We start from the raw sequence: 13,139 nt of genomic DNA, 5'->3' as shown, positions 1-13,139 counted from the left end.
TATGCATTTCAACACATGCAAATTGTGCTTCAGTGAAAATAAATGAAACGAAAATAAATTTATAAAAGTAGAATAGTGAGGCAAAGACGAGAAGTTGTCTATTCTGGGCAGGTAGAATGGTGTTAGCATTAACCAGAAGCAAGAAATTGAATTTTCCAAAGGAATCCTTTGTTTTTTTTTTTTTTAGAACAGCTTTATTGGATATAATTCACATGCCACACAACACACCCATTTAAAGTGTACAACTCAATGACTTTTAGTATACTGCAGTGTTGTGCAACCATCACCACAATCAGTTTTAGAACATTTTCTTTATCTCTCGAAATACTTTATCCCCATTGGCAATCGCTCCCCATTTCTCCCCAACCCCTCCATGCCTAGATAACCAGTAACCCACTTTCTAACTCTATAGATTTGCCTATTCTAGGCAGTTCACATAAGTGGAATCATACAATATGCAGTCTTTTGTGACTGGCTTCTTTCACTTAGCAATTGATTTCAAGGTTCATCCATGTATCAGTACTTCATTTCTTTTTATTGCTCAATAATATTCCATTGAATCCATACACAACATTTTATCTGCCCATTCATGAGTTCGTAGGCATTAGGGTTGTTTCCACTTTTTGGCTATTATGAATACTGTTGCTATGAAAGTTCATGTTCAAGTTTTTGTGTGGACATATGTTTTCATTTCTCTTGGGTATATACCTAGGAATCATTGGGTCATATGGCAATCTCATGTTTAACCTTTTGAGGAACTGCCAGACTTTCTCCAAAGCATCTGCACCATTTTACATTCCCACCAGCAGTGTATGAGGGTTCCAATTTCTTCACATCCTCACCAACATCTTTTATTAACTCCCTTGTGAAGTGCTATCTCATTGTGGTTTTGATTTGCATTTGCCTCACGGCTAATGATAGTGAACATCTTTTCATGTGCTTATTGGCCATTTGTTTATCTTCTTCGGAGAAGTGTCTACTCAGATCCCAAAGGAATCTTTTGATAGATCGAGTTATTTGTTGAAACAGAGTTTCTTTGAAGCAAGGTGCCCTTGCATGGATTTCAATCTACTTAAACTTCTATCTATCTTGGACACCTTCCACTCCAAGGTAGATATTGTGTGAAGGCCTGAGGAAGTGTGTCACTCTAGAGTCATAGCCCTGATTCACAGCTGGCTCTGTCCTGCTTGCTTGGCAAGGGAGAATGGGGAAACAGGGACTAAAAGAGGCCCTCTGTGACCAATTCTGGAGACCTCAGCTCTCGATCTTGGATCTCGAAAAGTTGCTTGGCTATCTCCCCTGTCCCAAACACTAGGGTGGGCTAGTGCCTCACTTGGATGCATGAGTTAAATGTGGTTCCCAAACTGGCTTATCATCAGAAGACCTGAGAAACGTGGGAAAAACCAGATTCTTGGGAATAGACCCAAGTTCTGAATCAGAATTTTGGGGTAAGGCCCTGACAACTCCATAAAGAGAAGGCTCACCAGATGTTTCTAATGATCATTTTGGTCTGGGAATCACTGGAACTGCTTCACTGCAAGGCTAATGGCTGCTGCCCAGTTTTGTTACCATAATGGGTGGATCTGACTGGACAATCATCAGCAGACCTTCAGCACACATCTCCCAATACACTGTCCCTAAAACCATCACTCATGAAAAATTAGGCTGCATTTTATTCCCCTGCCCATTCTCCCAGCCTTCAAAGAGGAAATAGAGACAAGACAAGGAAGTGGAGAGAGAAAAAGAAAAAAGCAGTAAGGATGAAAAAGCAGTAATGAAAAAGATGTTAACCGGTTTGGAGAAATGTGAGCATAAAGTGTAGAACTCACTGCAAAGGTCAAACAAGAATTTACATCAGATCTATACAACTGGAAAACCTAAGGACAGATGTGTCTAATTTTGTATTATATTTTGACCCAGCTTAATTATATCTATTTGACCCAATTCAATTATATTCCATCACTGACTTCAAAAAGAATATTCGGCACTCAAAGTAGAGGTGCCAAATTCATTTAAGCTGTTGCCACATGCTGTTCAGCCTTCTTTCCTCCCTCCACTGCTTACTCCTTAACTCTTTGCCATCCAGCCTCTGTACTCAAAGTAATAAATCCTGAATCTGTTCTCCCAGTGGCTACCAGTGGTTGGGCGGCTCACTGCCCAATTCGTCATCCCCTTTTCAAGCTTTATCCTTGTTGACTACTCTGCGGCATTTGATTCCATTTACACTCCCTCCTTCTTGAATTTCTGTGCTTTCCTGACTGCCTGGATCTAGCTTGTTCTATTCTGCTCCTTCACACAGCTAGCATCTGTTACTAAGGCTCATTCGGTGCCCAATGCTCTGTGCTCAACACAGGGCTAAGTGCTGGGTCACAAAACGAAGTGGTGCCCCGGCCCTGCCTTCGGGAATCTCAGTTTAGCAAAATGTCCTCCTTTCTCTTCAATTTAGCCTCTTTCCTGGATCCTCTAACTACTCAATCTCCCCTTAAGCATAAGCACACCTGAAGTTCCCATCTGCTCAGCTCTTTTCTGCTCTCTACTTTTCCCTCAGAGATTTCAGCTACTCTCTTTGGAGATGAGCTCCAATTATGGACCTCTGAGCTTCCATACCTGCTGTGGTTTAACCCAAGCCAGGCTTCTATTTCTTTTCAACAAGCATTTGGTGCTCTGTCTAAATTAGGCCTCTAGCTGTTCTTTAAACACGCCTTTCCTTTTCCTATCCCGAAGTTTCCATCTGTTGGAAAACTCCTCTTCCCGTCAACGCCTGTAGAAAAACCACTCATTCTCCAAAGCCCATTCTAAATGCCACCTCTTGCAAGAAGACTCTCCAATTCCTTCTATAGCCTTCCATTTACAGAAACGAGATATACACTCTTTTTCCCACTTTACTCCCAAGCCACACTGTGCCTTTCTTAAGCCCCTTATTTTATTTTGTCTTAAGCTGTGTGCCTGTGTTGTCTTCCACACTAGACTTCAATAGGCAATTACTGCCCTTGTTTAGCTCTGTCTCTTTGATGTTGCCTGGTTTACACAGATGCTTATAACCGTACTCAACGTACTGTTACCGTATTGAGCTAACGTCTACAGACTCAAGGAAAAATTATGACCACGGCACTTCCCTTCCCTACCTTTCCGGTCCATCATAATCCTTTCTTGAAAATCATCTTTAGGAAATAGGATTTGCAGAATCAAGAAGCCAAAATTATTTTTTTTCCGTGAGACATCTTAGTTTGTAGATGATAAAGATGTCCCTCTCTGGTCAGGAACAGAATGATGGCTGTAGCTCTTCTAGGAAGCTGCTCGTGATGAGCACTTAAGGGAAGCAAAGCAGAGGGGGAGGAAAGCCAGAGGGATCTGAGTTCCCTAATCATTCCCTGTGTGACTTCAGCCTACTTATTTATCTTCTCAGAGTTTCAGTGCAATAACATTAATCTTCTCCTTGGGATCGATGGGGAAATAAACAGGATTTTATATATTTTTATCAATTTATAGTTTTATATTTTCCTTAAATACTATTGCTCTAGCCCTAGTACTGAGTGACCAGATATGGGAACTCAGTCCACATTTCCTCTTCTTAAAAAAATTATATCTACAAATGGAGTTTTGGTACCATAAACCATCATCAAAGTTTAAGAATTTTTTTTGTGAGGTAGATCAGCCCTGAGCTAACATCTGATGCTAATCCTCCTCTTTTTGCTGAGGATGATTGGCCCTGGGCTAACATCTGTGCCCATCTTCCTCTACTTTATAGGGGACACCACCACAGCATGGCTTGACAAGCAGTGCGTCAGTGCGTGCCCGGGATGCGAACCTGCGAACCTGGCCACCAAAGCGGAACGGGCACACTTTGGGGCACCACCGGGCCAGCCCCAAAGTTTAAGATTTTTAAATGCTCTCTTCAGCCACAGCGACCTCTATAAAAAAATGTTAAGAAAATGTCCAAAACACAAGATTGAGCAGATCAGAGTACTCTGGTTGTAGGAGAGAGAAAGAGATGCTCCTCTGCTAAGCATTGGGGCGTGGGATGTCCTGAGGCATAATCTCAGAACTCTGGTGCTCCAGAGAACACCAGTTGAAAACCACTGCTTTAAATCCCTGCAGATTTTACTTTTGTCACTTCAAATGCTCTTAAAATTAGACTTGACAAAGAACTCAACACTACTCTTTGTGGAAATATGGAAAGCCAAGAATCCAAGAAAAGCTAAACAGGCAAATGGGTGCCACTGAATCTGGTAAGCATTTGCGAGCAGCATGCACAGGTGCATGTGGAATTTAGAGCTTCCAAAAAACAACAGGCATATAACTCCCCTAGGAGTTTATATGCCCCCACAGTTTTGAGTGACTGGAGTGTTTTATCACTATTTTGGCCTTTGTATATGCCAGATGCAACAGTGTAAAATGCATGTCACAAGAAGTGGAAGGAACCAACTAAAAATGCAAGTAGTAAAATTAGGGTGGTGGAATAATAGGTAATTTATTTTGTAAAAATTCTTTACAGTTATTAATAAATCTTCATTTTTACAACAACAACAAAGATATGTATATTGTAGAGGAGTAGCAAAAGTTACACAAGTAAAAAAGCCCATTTTTTTCGGAGTATCAAATCAATCTGTTCTTGAGCTCCCAGCTGCACCCCTTACCAAACCCAGCCCAACCCAGCAAACCCAGCCTAACCCAGCAAACCCAGCCAAACCCAGCAAACCCAGCCCAACCCAGCAAACCCAGCCCAACCCACCAAACTCAGCCAAACCCAGCCCAACCCACCAAACTCAGCCAAACCCAGCCAAACCCAACCAAACCCAGCCAAACCCAACCAAACCCAACCAAACCCTGCCAAACCCAGCCAAACCCAGCCAAACCCAGCCAAACCCAGCCAAACCCAGCAAACCTAGCCAAACCCAGCCAAACCCAGCCAAACCCAACCAAACCTAGCAAACCCAGCCAAACCCAACCAAACCCAGCCAAACCCAGCCAAACCCAGCCAAACCCAAACGCAGCCAGACCCAGCCAAACCCAGCCAAACAACAAGAATACAAATACGAACAACAGAAAACTGAGTTAAATCAGAAGTGAGATATCTTTCATTGAATATCATATAGATTAAATATTTTTTTCAGAACACATGAGCTTTTGGGGCCACTTTTCCTTTTCAAGTAGCTATTTTAAAAACACCAAAGATAGTGAAAAGATACACTAGGGAGCTTTTATCTTTTGGTTTACTGCACCCTGGAAATGTCTTCTAACATTTACTTAGAAAATCTCTGCTAGAAGGTTTAATCTACACATAATGAAATCGCAACTATTATTATTATTTTTTGTATGTGTGAGGAAGATCAACCCTGAGCTAACATCCATGACAATCCTCCTCTTTTTGCTGAGGAAGAATGACCCTGAGCTAACATCTATTGCCAATCCTCCTCCTTTTTTTCCCTTTTTCTCCCCAAAGCCCCAGTAGATAGTTGTATGTCATAGTCGCACATCCTTCTAGTTGCTGTATGTGGGACTCCGCCTCAGCATGGCCGGACAAGTGGTGCGTCGGTGCGTGCCCGGGATCCGAACCCAGGCTGCCAGTAGTGGAGCGTGCGCACTTAACTGCTAAGCCACCGGGCTGGCCCCGCAACTATTATTTTTAATATAAATAAAATACTTCAAAAATTAAAGCAGATTAAAATTTGCAACAGATAGTGAATACTCTGGAAAACAACATTTAACTGTGCTTGGAATTGTAATTCAAAAAAAGGGGAGCACAGGAGTGAAGGTGGAAACATGAGCTTAGTTGATTAAACATGAATATGTCATTTATTTGTAAATATATTAAATCAAGAAAATAAACAAGGTAAGAAAAAATCTCTGTATTTATTCAGTCCTGATTCATAAGCCATTTTACCTTAGGAAAAATTTTAAAATTTTTGATAAAAGAAACATAACCTTTCAGATGAAAAGAGTATATCTCAAAATCCTAAAATGGTTTTGTGTAATCAAATAACATATAAAGAACAGACAGAGATGACTCAAAAATAAATCATCTGGAAGCCTTGTTTCTGGTATTGATCACTTTTTCTTTCACATCTAGTGATATCTCTTTTGTATTAATCCATGTAAATTACTATGTCTACTATTTTTCTTTGGAATATGACACAGTGTTTTAAGAAAATTATTAGGAAAAATACATGGTGATGATTTATGCTAGACCTACCAAAGCTTATCACTTCTAAAATCAAAGAAAATTATGTACACATTACAAAGATTTTTCTCTTGGGTTTATTGAAAAAATAGGAAAACAATCTTTGAAGACTTAGAAACAAATGCACAGTGACATCTGGATTTGGTTTAAGTATCAGATAACATCCTTATGTTAAAATTTCTCTATCAACAAGCTACAAAGAAAGTGAAAAGTTTTCATCATTATCTTTTAATTTTTGGAACTTACTTTCAAAATCCAGGAAAAAATGTGGATAGTTTTCAATTTCCCTGGTAAGGACTTTGAGCAGGTTTCCCATCCCAGCAAACCTAGGAGAGGCAACACAAAACCAAATACCATTAGCAGTATAAAAAATAGACTTCTTAAAGGGCTGGACATAGTTGATGAGCTTCCATAAATACCACTGGACCCCCAATAACTACACTCAAAGACCAGATAGAGCAGTGATTCCAACACCGGGAGATGACTAATAACTTAGCAACTCATTCCTGAATCAGTGGCTGATAAATATCTCTGAGGTGCTGCATCTCTAAAACTTAGGGACATCTGGCCTAAACCATGCAAAGTATAACAATGAGAAAAACGTCATAAGCTCTCTCTGGAGAATACACTTGCATCCTGTGTCTCGTTCACTGTAAAGAAAATTAACTGAAGAACACTCTATTCAAAGAATCAGGAGGTGGAGTTTAGGTATATTCTATGAAGTGTTTCCATTTCCCCTTCACTAATCCCCTGAATCCTAACAGTTAATATTGCAGCTTTGCTATGTTTCTGTTCCATTGATGTGGGGATATACCATGTCAATGGACAGGCACAACACTGAGGCCATTATTAAAATATCTGTCCAGAAAGGGAAGTTTCTTAATGTTCCTGAGGAAAAGGGATTAGAAAACACAGATTTACAGCCCCAGGGACCCTTCTTGGTCTGTACAGGAGGCCAGATTTCCTAGAACTGCAACTTCCAGGCAAGTCAGAGGCTCTCATAACTTCACATTTCAATAGTAACGATCTGGGGACATCATGAAGCATAAAAAAGAAAAGGCATAAGATCCAAAAAGTTATTCTCAATGAAATTGCACAGGTGAGTCAAATCAACAGAAAAATACAAATTTGTTACATATTTGCAATCTCAACCTAACAAAAAGAATAGGGAAAATGTAGTTATTATTTAAGTAAACAGCAAAATTTCTACTGCTCTCAACTGTAGACATTAAACTATCTTCTTCAGGAGGTCATCATCCATTCCTTCAGTCAGCATGTATTTATGGAGTCACAATTCCATGCTGGGTGCTATGCTCTTTGGAAGGCATTTCTCTAACTCACAACTCAGATACCTCAGTTGTGAAGGATCAACTTGTAAAATCACTAGACCAGTAGAAGGGAACTGCAGGGCTGCAATTTCTATGCACATGGCTTCTGACAGTGTTTATGCTGACACAAGGAGTTTTTTAAAATATGCCACTATCAGAAAGATGCGGTGAGAGAAGAATGCACTAAAAGGATGATTTTGTAGCCAGCAGCTCCCTTGGGTGCAGAAGGTGGTGTAATCTAGTCTCCATAATCCTCCCCTGAGAAAACACTCATACACTTGCAGACATCACCTGGTATGGTATAAGCTGCTAAAGGGAAGCTAGAAAAGAGACTGCTTAGGGAGGTCGATTTCAATCCTAGCTCTGTTTCCTGCTAGCTCTGTTATTTAAGGCAAGCTACTTCATCTCGCTAAGCCTCAGTGTTCTCATCTGTAAAAGGAATTTTTGAATGTAGCTATTTCATCAATTCATGAGGATTAAAAATACAAAAATATAAAATGCTTAGCACAGCACTTATAGGAAGTGCTCAAGAATGTTATGTGCTTTTACCATTGATGAAGATGATGATGATAATTACCACCACCATCATTATCATGATTATCATAACAGCCTTCAAATACTTATTTACGATTTTCCTATGGAAGATGGATTAGATAGGTTACGCGGCTCTAGGGAAGAGCACTAAGATCGTTGAGGAAATAATGAGACAGATCTTCATTCAACATCATGAAAAAATTTCTAACCATCAGAGTTGTCTGAATATTGAGTGATTTGCCTTGTGCAATAGTGAGCTTCCTGTCACTAGTGGTTTTTAAGTAGAAATACACTATATCAGCTCTTAAAAATATTGTAAAAATGAGCTATATGTTGGGAAGAAGGTTGGATAAGATACTTCTTAGACTTCTTCCATCTTGAGGTATATAAATATTTGGGCAGGCACGCACATGTGCACACACACACACACACACACTACATGCACACACACATGCACAAAATGGGAAGCAAACACCACGCTTGTCTCTTCCAAAAGATTCTTCCTTATTCTTTCTGTCATTCTTCTCTTCCTCCCTTGCCTTGATGCACATTTCCTTTTAAGATATTTTTGAGCAAAGCCCTGTTTGAGGTAGGTTCTGCCAAAATAAAACTCAGAACTGGTCTAGTCAATCCCTGCCACTGAGCAACATTCACAAACCCTCCTGGATCTCTCGGAAAGAATCTGTTTCCAGCTTAAGGAACAATTCCAATTCAGACCCAGAGGCATTTCTTGTAGGAAGATGATTCTACTGTTTAGGAGCAGCCCCAATTTTGATACAAAATGCCTTAATGGAAGTTAAATATTCTTAATCTCCCTAGTTTGGTGCTATTAATGTGTCATAAGAGACCCGAATGGATTTAGCTTCCTCTGAAAATTCTGTCTTGTGCACGATTTTACTGTCAAAGTATCTAGCTGAGAAATATGTCAAGCCTTTAAAATTAGTTACAGACTGAAAGGAACACACGTGGAAATACATCCAAATATTAGCTGGCTGTAGAATTCTATCTGTTCAAAAGGTTATTTAAGCTGGCTGGCTGATATGGTCAAATATTTTGGAACATGATTCTAACATCAAACAAGGTCAATTAAGGAACTCTTAGCATCCTAGATGTTTCACATCTGAAACAGGAACTGTCTGGAACAACAACTTCAGGACATTATTATAGTATTAGGGGTCAAGTCCAGTCCTATGGAACCTAGAAAATGTGCATTTCAACACAAACTCCTTGAATAAGTACAGAAATACTTCATCTCCTTCATGGCCAAAAGATTTGATGCTTACTGCTCTCCTCCAAAAGCAACAAGAATTCATAAAAGTATATTGTGGTTTAAGGTCTACAAAGTGAGTTAACATCACACAGATGATCACTGTGTAGAGACCATAGTTGTTTTTAATTGGAACCAGGGCTCTACTTGGAAAGGTCCCTTACTCATGGGGCTTCCACTACAGCATCAGCCATATTCCTCATGATAGAGACTCTCCAATCTTTTCCAACAGCTCCTCAGTGCATACAAAACACATTGTCATGCACCACATTATTGGAGAGGTGGCTTAATTAATTAAGAAGGAGATTATTTCAAAATATTTTATCTTGTTCAATAAAAGATTTTAAGATAAGTTATTATACACTATCAGAGAATGCAAATACTTACGTAATGAAAGTGGAGGGAAGAGAAGAATACCAGTAGAATAGGAAGATGAAAGTAGAGAGGCAAGTAGTACACAAGCTACAGGTCATCTAGGCCATAAAGTCTCCACATTCACCGGACATGACTTATCAATTTGGACCTGAGCTTCCAACAGCCAAAGCAAAGGAGAAACAATGGTCTGTTTCAAGATTTGGTATTCAGAAAATAAAAACAAATGGGTTTCACTGAATCAGTACTGCATTTTTTGATTCAAAAAAAAGAAAAGAAAAGGAAGTCATCATGGCTAAGAGACAGTTGAGACAAAGAGAAATCTCCTCCGGCCAAGAGGAGACTCACACAGAGGAAGCCATATCGGAGGAAGGGCTGTCTCAGAGTTCCAATAGGCACAGCGGTGGTTTTGCAGCCAAATGGGTGGCAAAGCAGCCTGGTCGGCAGTCCAGGGCTGTATTTGGGAAAGCTGGAAATCTGGTTTCCAGGTTCTATTTGGTGACTCCATGGCTACACTCCTAACGTGACCTGCTGCTGTCTGTCCCAAGAGATGTCAGCTACTTGCCACTCTCCTTTACGGTGCAGAAGCTTATATCAGAGAGGAATACCTCAACCCAACCGGTGTTCTGAGCCCCCTGGGAGGACTTTAACCCGAGGACCTTAGCCTGAGTCCCTTAAAACGATGATTCTGATGATGATTCTTGGCTGTTTCTATAGGTAAAGGAACTGCTTACGTAAGTTCCAGGGATAGGAGAAGTCTCCCCAATAATAAAGGAGGGGGAGGAGAACCAATCTGAAGAAGGAAAAAAATAGAGTAAAAAATGTAGATACAAAGGTACTCAAATATTAGAAACAGAAGTCATAAAGGAGGATAAGAGGGATTCCAGGCATAAAAGAGCTCAAGCAATAACGTATAGAGCAGGTTTATTCTTTAAAGGTAGCATGTTATCTATATTGTAAAGTTTAGGCTTACTTTAAACTCACACATACACACACATCGACTCCCTTGGCATCTTCAGAGACCATCTTAAAGTGAAACCTCCCTGGGACGTGATATAGTTACAGTGTGCACATGAGTGTTGTGAGATCTGAATTCATTCCTGTGAGGAGGGTCTGGTAGGGGCGCAGCAAGGGAAGTACAAGGTCTTGGCTACCAGGTGGAGAGACAGGAAAGGATATACCAGCTGGATAAGTACTCATGAAGGCATGGGCCTGCAAATACACTCACTGACTCTTTTACTTGAGATGTTTCCTGCTTTTGGAGAATGGCATTGGAAAGTGGTCCTCTTTTCATTGGTGACCACTCTGAATGGCCTTTTGCTCTTAGAGGCACCAGTCTTCCTCCATGGCTGGATTTCCCAGGACTGCTCCTTCTCTACCAAAGTGAAGGTATGTGGGCATCTGGGCCACTGGGTCTTCAGCATGACGGCTTTAGCTATTTGCTGAGCCTGTTTTCCTGTGGCATTGCAAGCTGGAAGTTACTGACAAAGATTAAGACATAGGCTTGAGAATGTGAAGCACAGAGGAGGCCAAAATAACAATATGACCAACTGATATTTTCAAAAGACATATAGTGTAAGTAGCAGATGAATGAGATCATAGAGAAAAGTTTGAAAGAGCTGCACAAATATAAGCACATCTAATTCTCCCATTATTCTGGAGCAACTCATTTTAGCTGTGAGTCTTGGGTCCTCAGCTATACAACAATCATGTAATTATATCTCCTGCATGGGATTCTTGCAAGGACTAAATGAAAGAAGTGTAAAAGCACTGTGTACGCTGTAAAAATCTGTGCAAACATTAGCTATAATTATTCAACATTACAACTCATTTTATGGTTTAAGATATTCAGGGAACCAAAGAAATGTAACATCCCCAGAATCATATAAGTTGCGTTTTTCTTTATCTTTCAGGTTCGGTCTCCCAAGATCCATGATTCTTTATGCAAACCGCTTTAACTATAATCAGGGAAATATTTAAAGGTATTAATAGCTGGCACTGCAAGCTATTTTTCCATGTCTCAAACACCTTATGTTAGATACGTTTTCCTATTTTATCTTCAAAATATATGAAGGGGAAGATATATTTTTTAGGGATTAGAAAACTTAGATTTAGCAAAATTAAATATAGAAGCTGACTGAAAATATATAAATCCTTATGAAAGAAAATTAAATTTTCAAAAGAACAATATTTATGTAAGTTTGTGATAATTAGAGGCTGGGGTCTTCAGATAACTTTATATAGATTAATACCCATTTTAAACACAAAAAAGCCCAAGCATAAAAAAATGCTTTTGCAAATAGGAATAGCTAGGTTACTCTTTCAGCAAATGCCAGAAAAATCATCGAAAACTGCAATTTTTAACCAAATGGTTGTGTCTATGCATACCCCATTTGATAAATACAGCATCAAGCCCAAGGAAAATACAAATATGTAACAATGAAAAGCCGACCAAAGTGGCTCATGAAATATCTCTATTGAAAAGGAATGAAATGCTAAAGGACGGGGTAACACAGTGATTGCCAGCAAACTACAGAAGAGGGGGTTGGGATGATGGCCAAAAGACTTCCTCGGCGCTGACTCTCTTGGTGACCATGACCTATCTAAACAAAAGGAAGAAGCAGATTCCTTTCCCAAGAAAAGGGAATCTGTAACAGTGTTGTGGGACGTTTCCTCGTCCCCTTTTGGTTTTCTAATAAAAACGCCACCTTTACTAATGACCCTGGGGGAATTAGTCGATCCTTGTTGGACACTCTGTATACACAGGGCACCTCGGGGTGGGGATGCAACGATGGAAGCCAGAGCCTGGAGTTCAGGGGATACACATCCTACTGAGGGAGACAGCCTAGGTTTAATTTAAGAATGTGATCGACCCAGAAGCACGTAATAAGTTTCTGATAAATGGCAAGTGCTCAAAAATGTTAACTGAATGTGAAAATAGTATGTACCAGTACATACTATGTACCAATCAGAGTGATTAAAGTTATTATTATTATTGTTATTCTGTATGAGAGGCACAAGAACATGCACATTTTACTGAGTGTCTCCGTGAGCCTGGCCCTGTGCTGGATCTTTCACATACTTTACTTCACTCAAAACTTCCAGCAACCCTCAGATAGCTATAAGTATCTTCACATTTATTGGAAGAAAAAGAGGTTCAGATGGTTAAGCATCTTTTCAAAGACTACAGGAGAATAAAAGATAGAGTTACATTTGACTTACAGGAACCCAAAATCTGTGTTCTTTTCTGCACAGGAGACCTGGGACTCCAGACCCCTAGGAAGTCCCTGTTTGGGGACTTTGAGAGACTGTGGTCTGTGGAAAGTGCATGCAGGGTATCACATGATTATATGTACATTCTCATTTTTCTGGGAGAGAGTCTACAGTTTCTGTTAGATTCCAAGGTGGCCAGCTCTACACTAGTACCACTCGATGGCATGCATAGGGAGGGACATAT

General features: G+C 40.0%; 1 protein-coding gene across 3 annotated transcripts in view; it reads right to left on the bottom strand.

The window, feature by feature from the left end:
- The window catches only part of CYRIA (CYFIP related Rac1 interactor A), a 104,686-nt gene that overhangs the window by 25,727 nt on the left and 65,820 nt on the right, over positions 1 to 13,139 (bottom strand). For all 3 annotated transcript variants that reach the window (XM_087437122.1, XM_087437121.1, XM_087437123.1), the window contains one exon: positions 6,428 to 6,507. In XM_087437122.1, coding sequence (XP_087293248.1) covers positions 6,428 to 6,497 — 70 coding nt within the window. In that variant the 5' untranslated portion in view covers positions 6,498 to 6,507. The remainder of the gene's footprint in view (positions 1 to 6,427; positions 6,508 to 13,139) is intronic.

Source organism: Ceratotherium simum, chromosome 11, assembly GCF_057802395.1.
Source record: "Ceratotherium simum simum isolate JZ-2026a chromosome 11, ASM5780239v1, whole genome shotgun sequence".
NCBI classification, from domain to species: domain Eukaryota; kingdom Metazoa; phylum Chordata; class Mammalia; order Perissodactyla; family Rhinocerotidae; genus Ceratotherium; species Ceratotherium simum.
The sequence above is the reverse complement of the archived record's forward strand: the minus strand, read 5'-3'. Positions and strand labels throughout refer to the sequence as shown.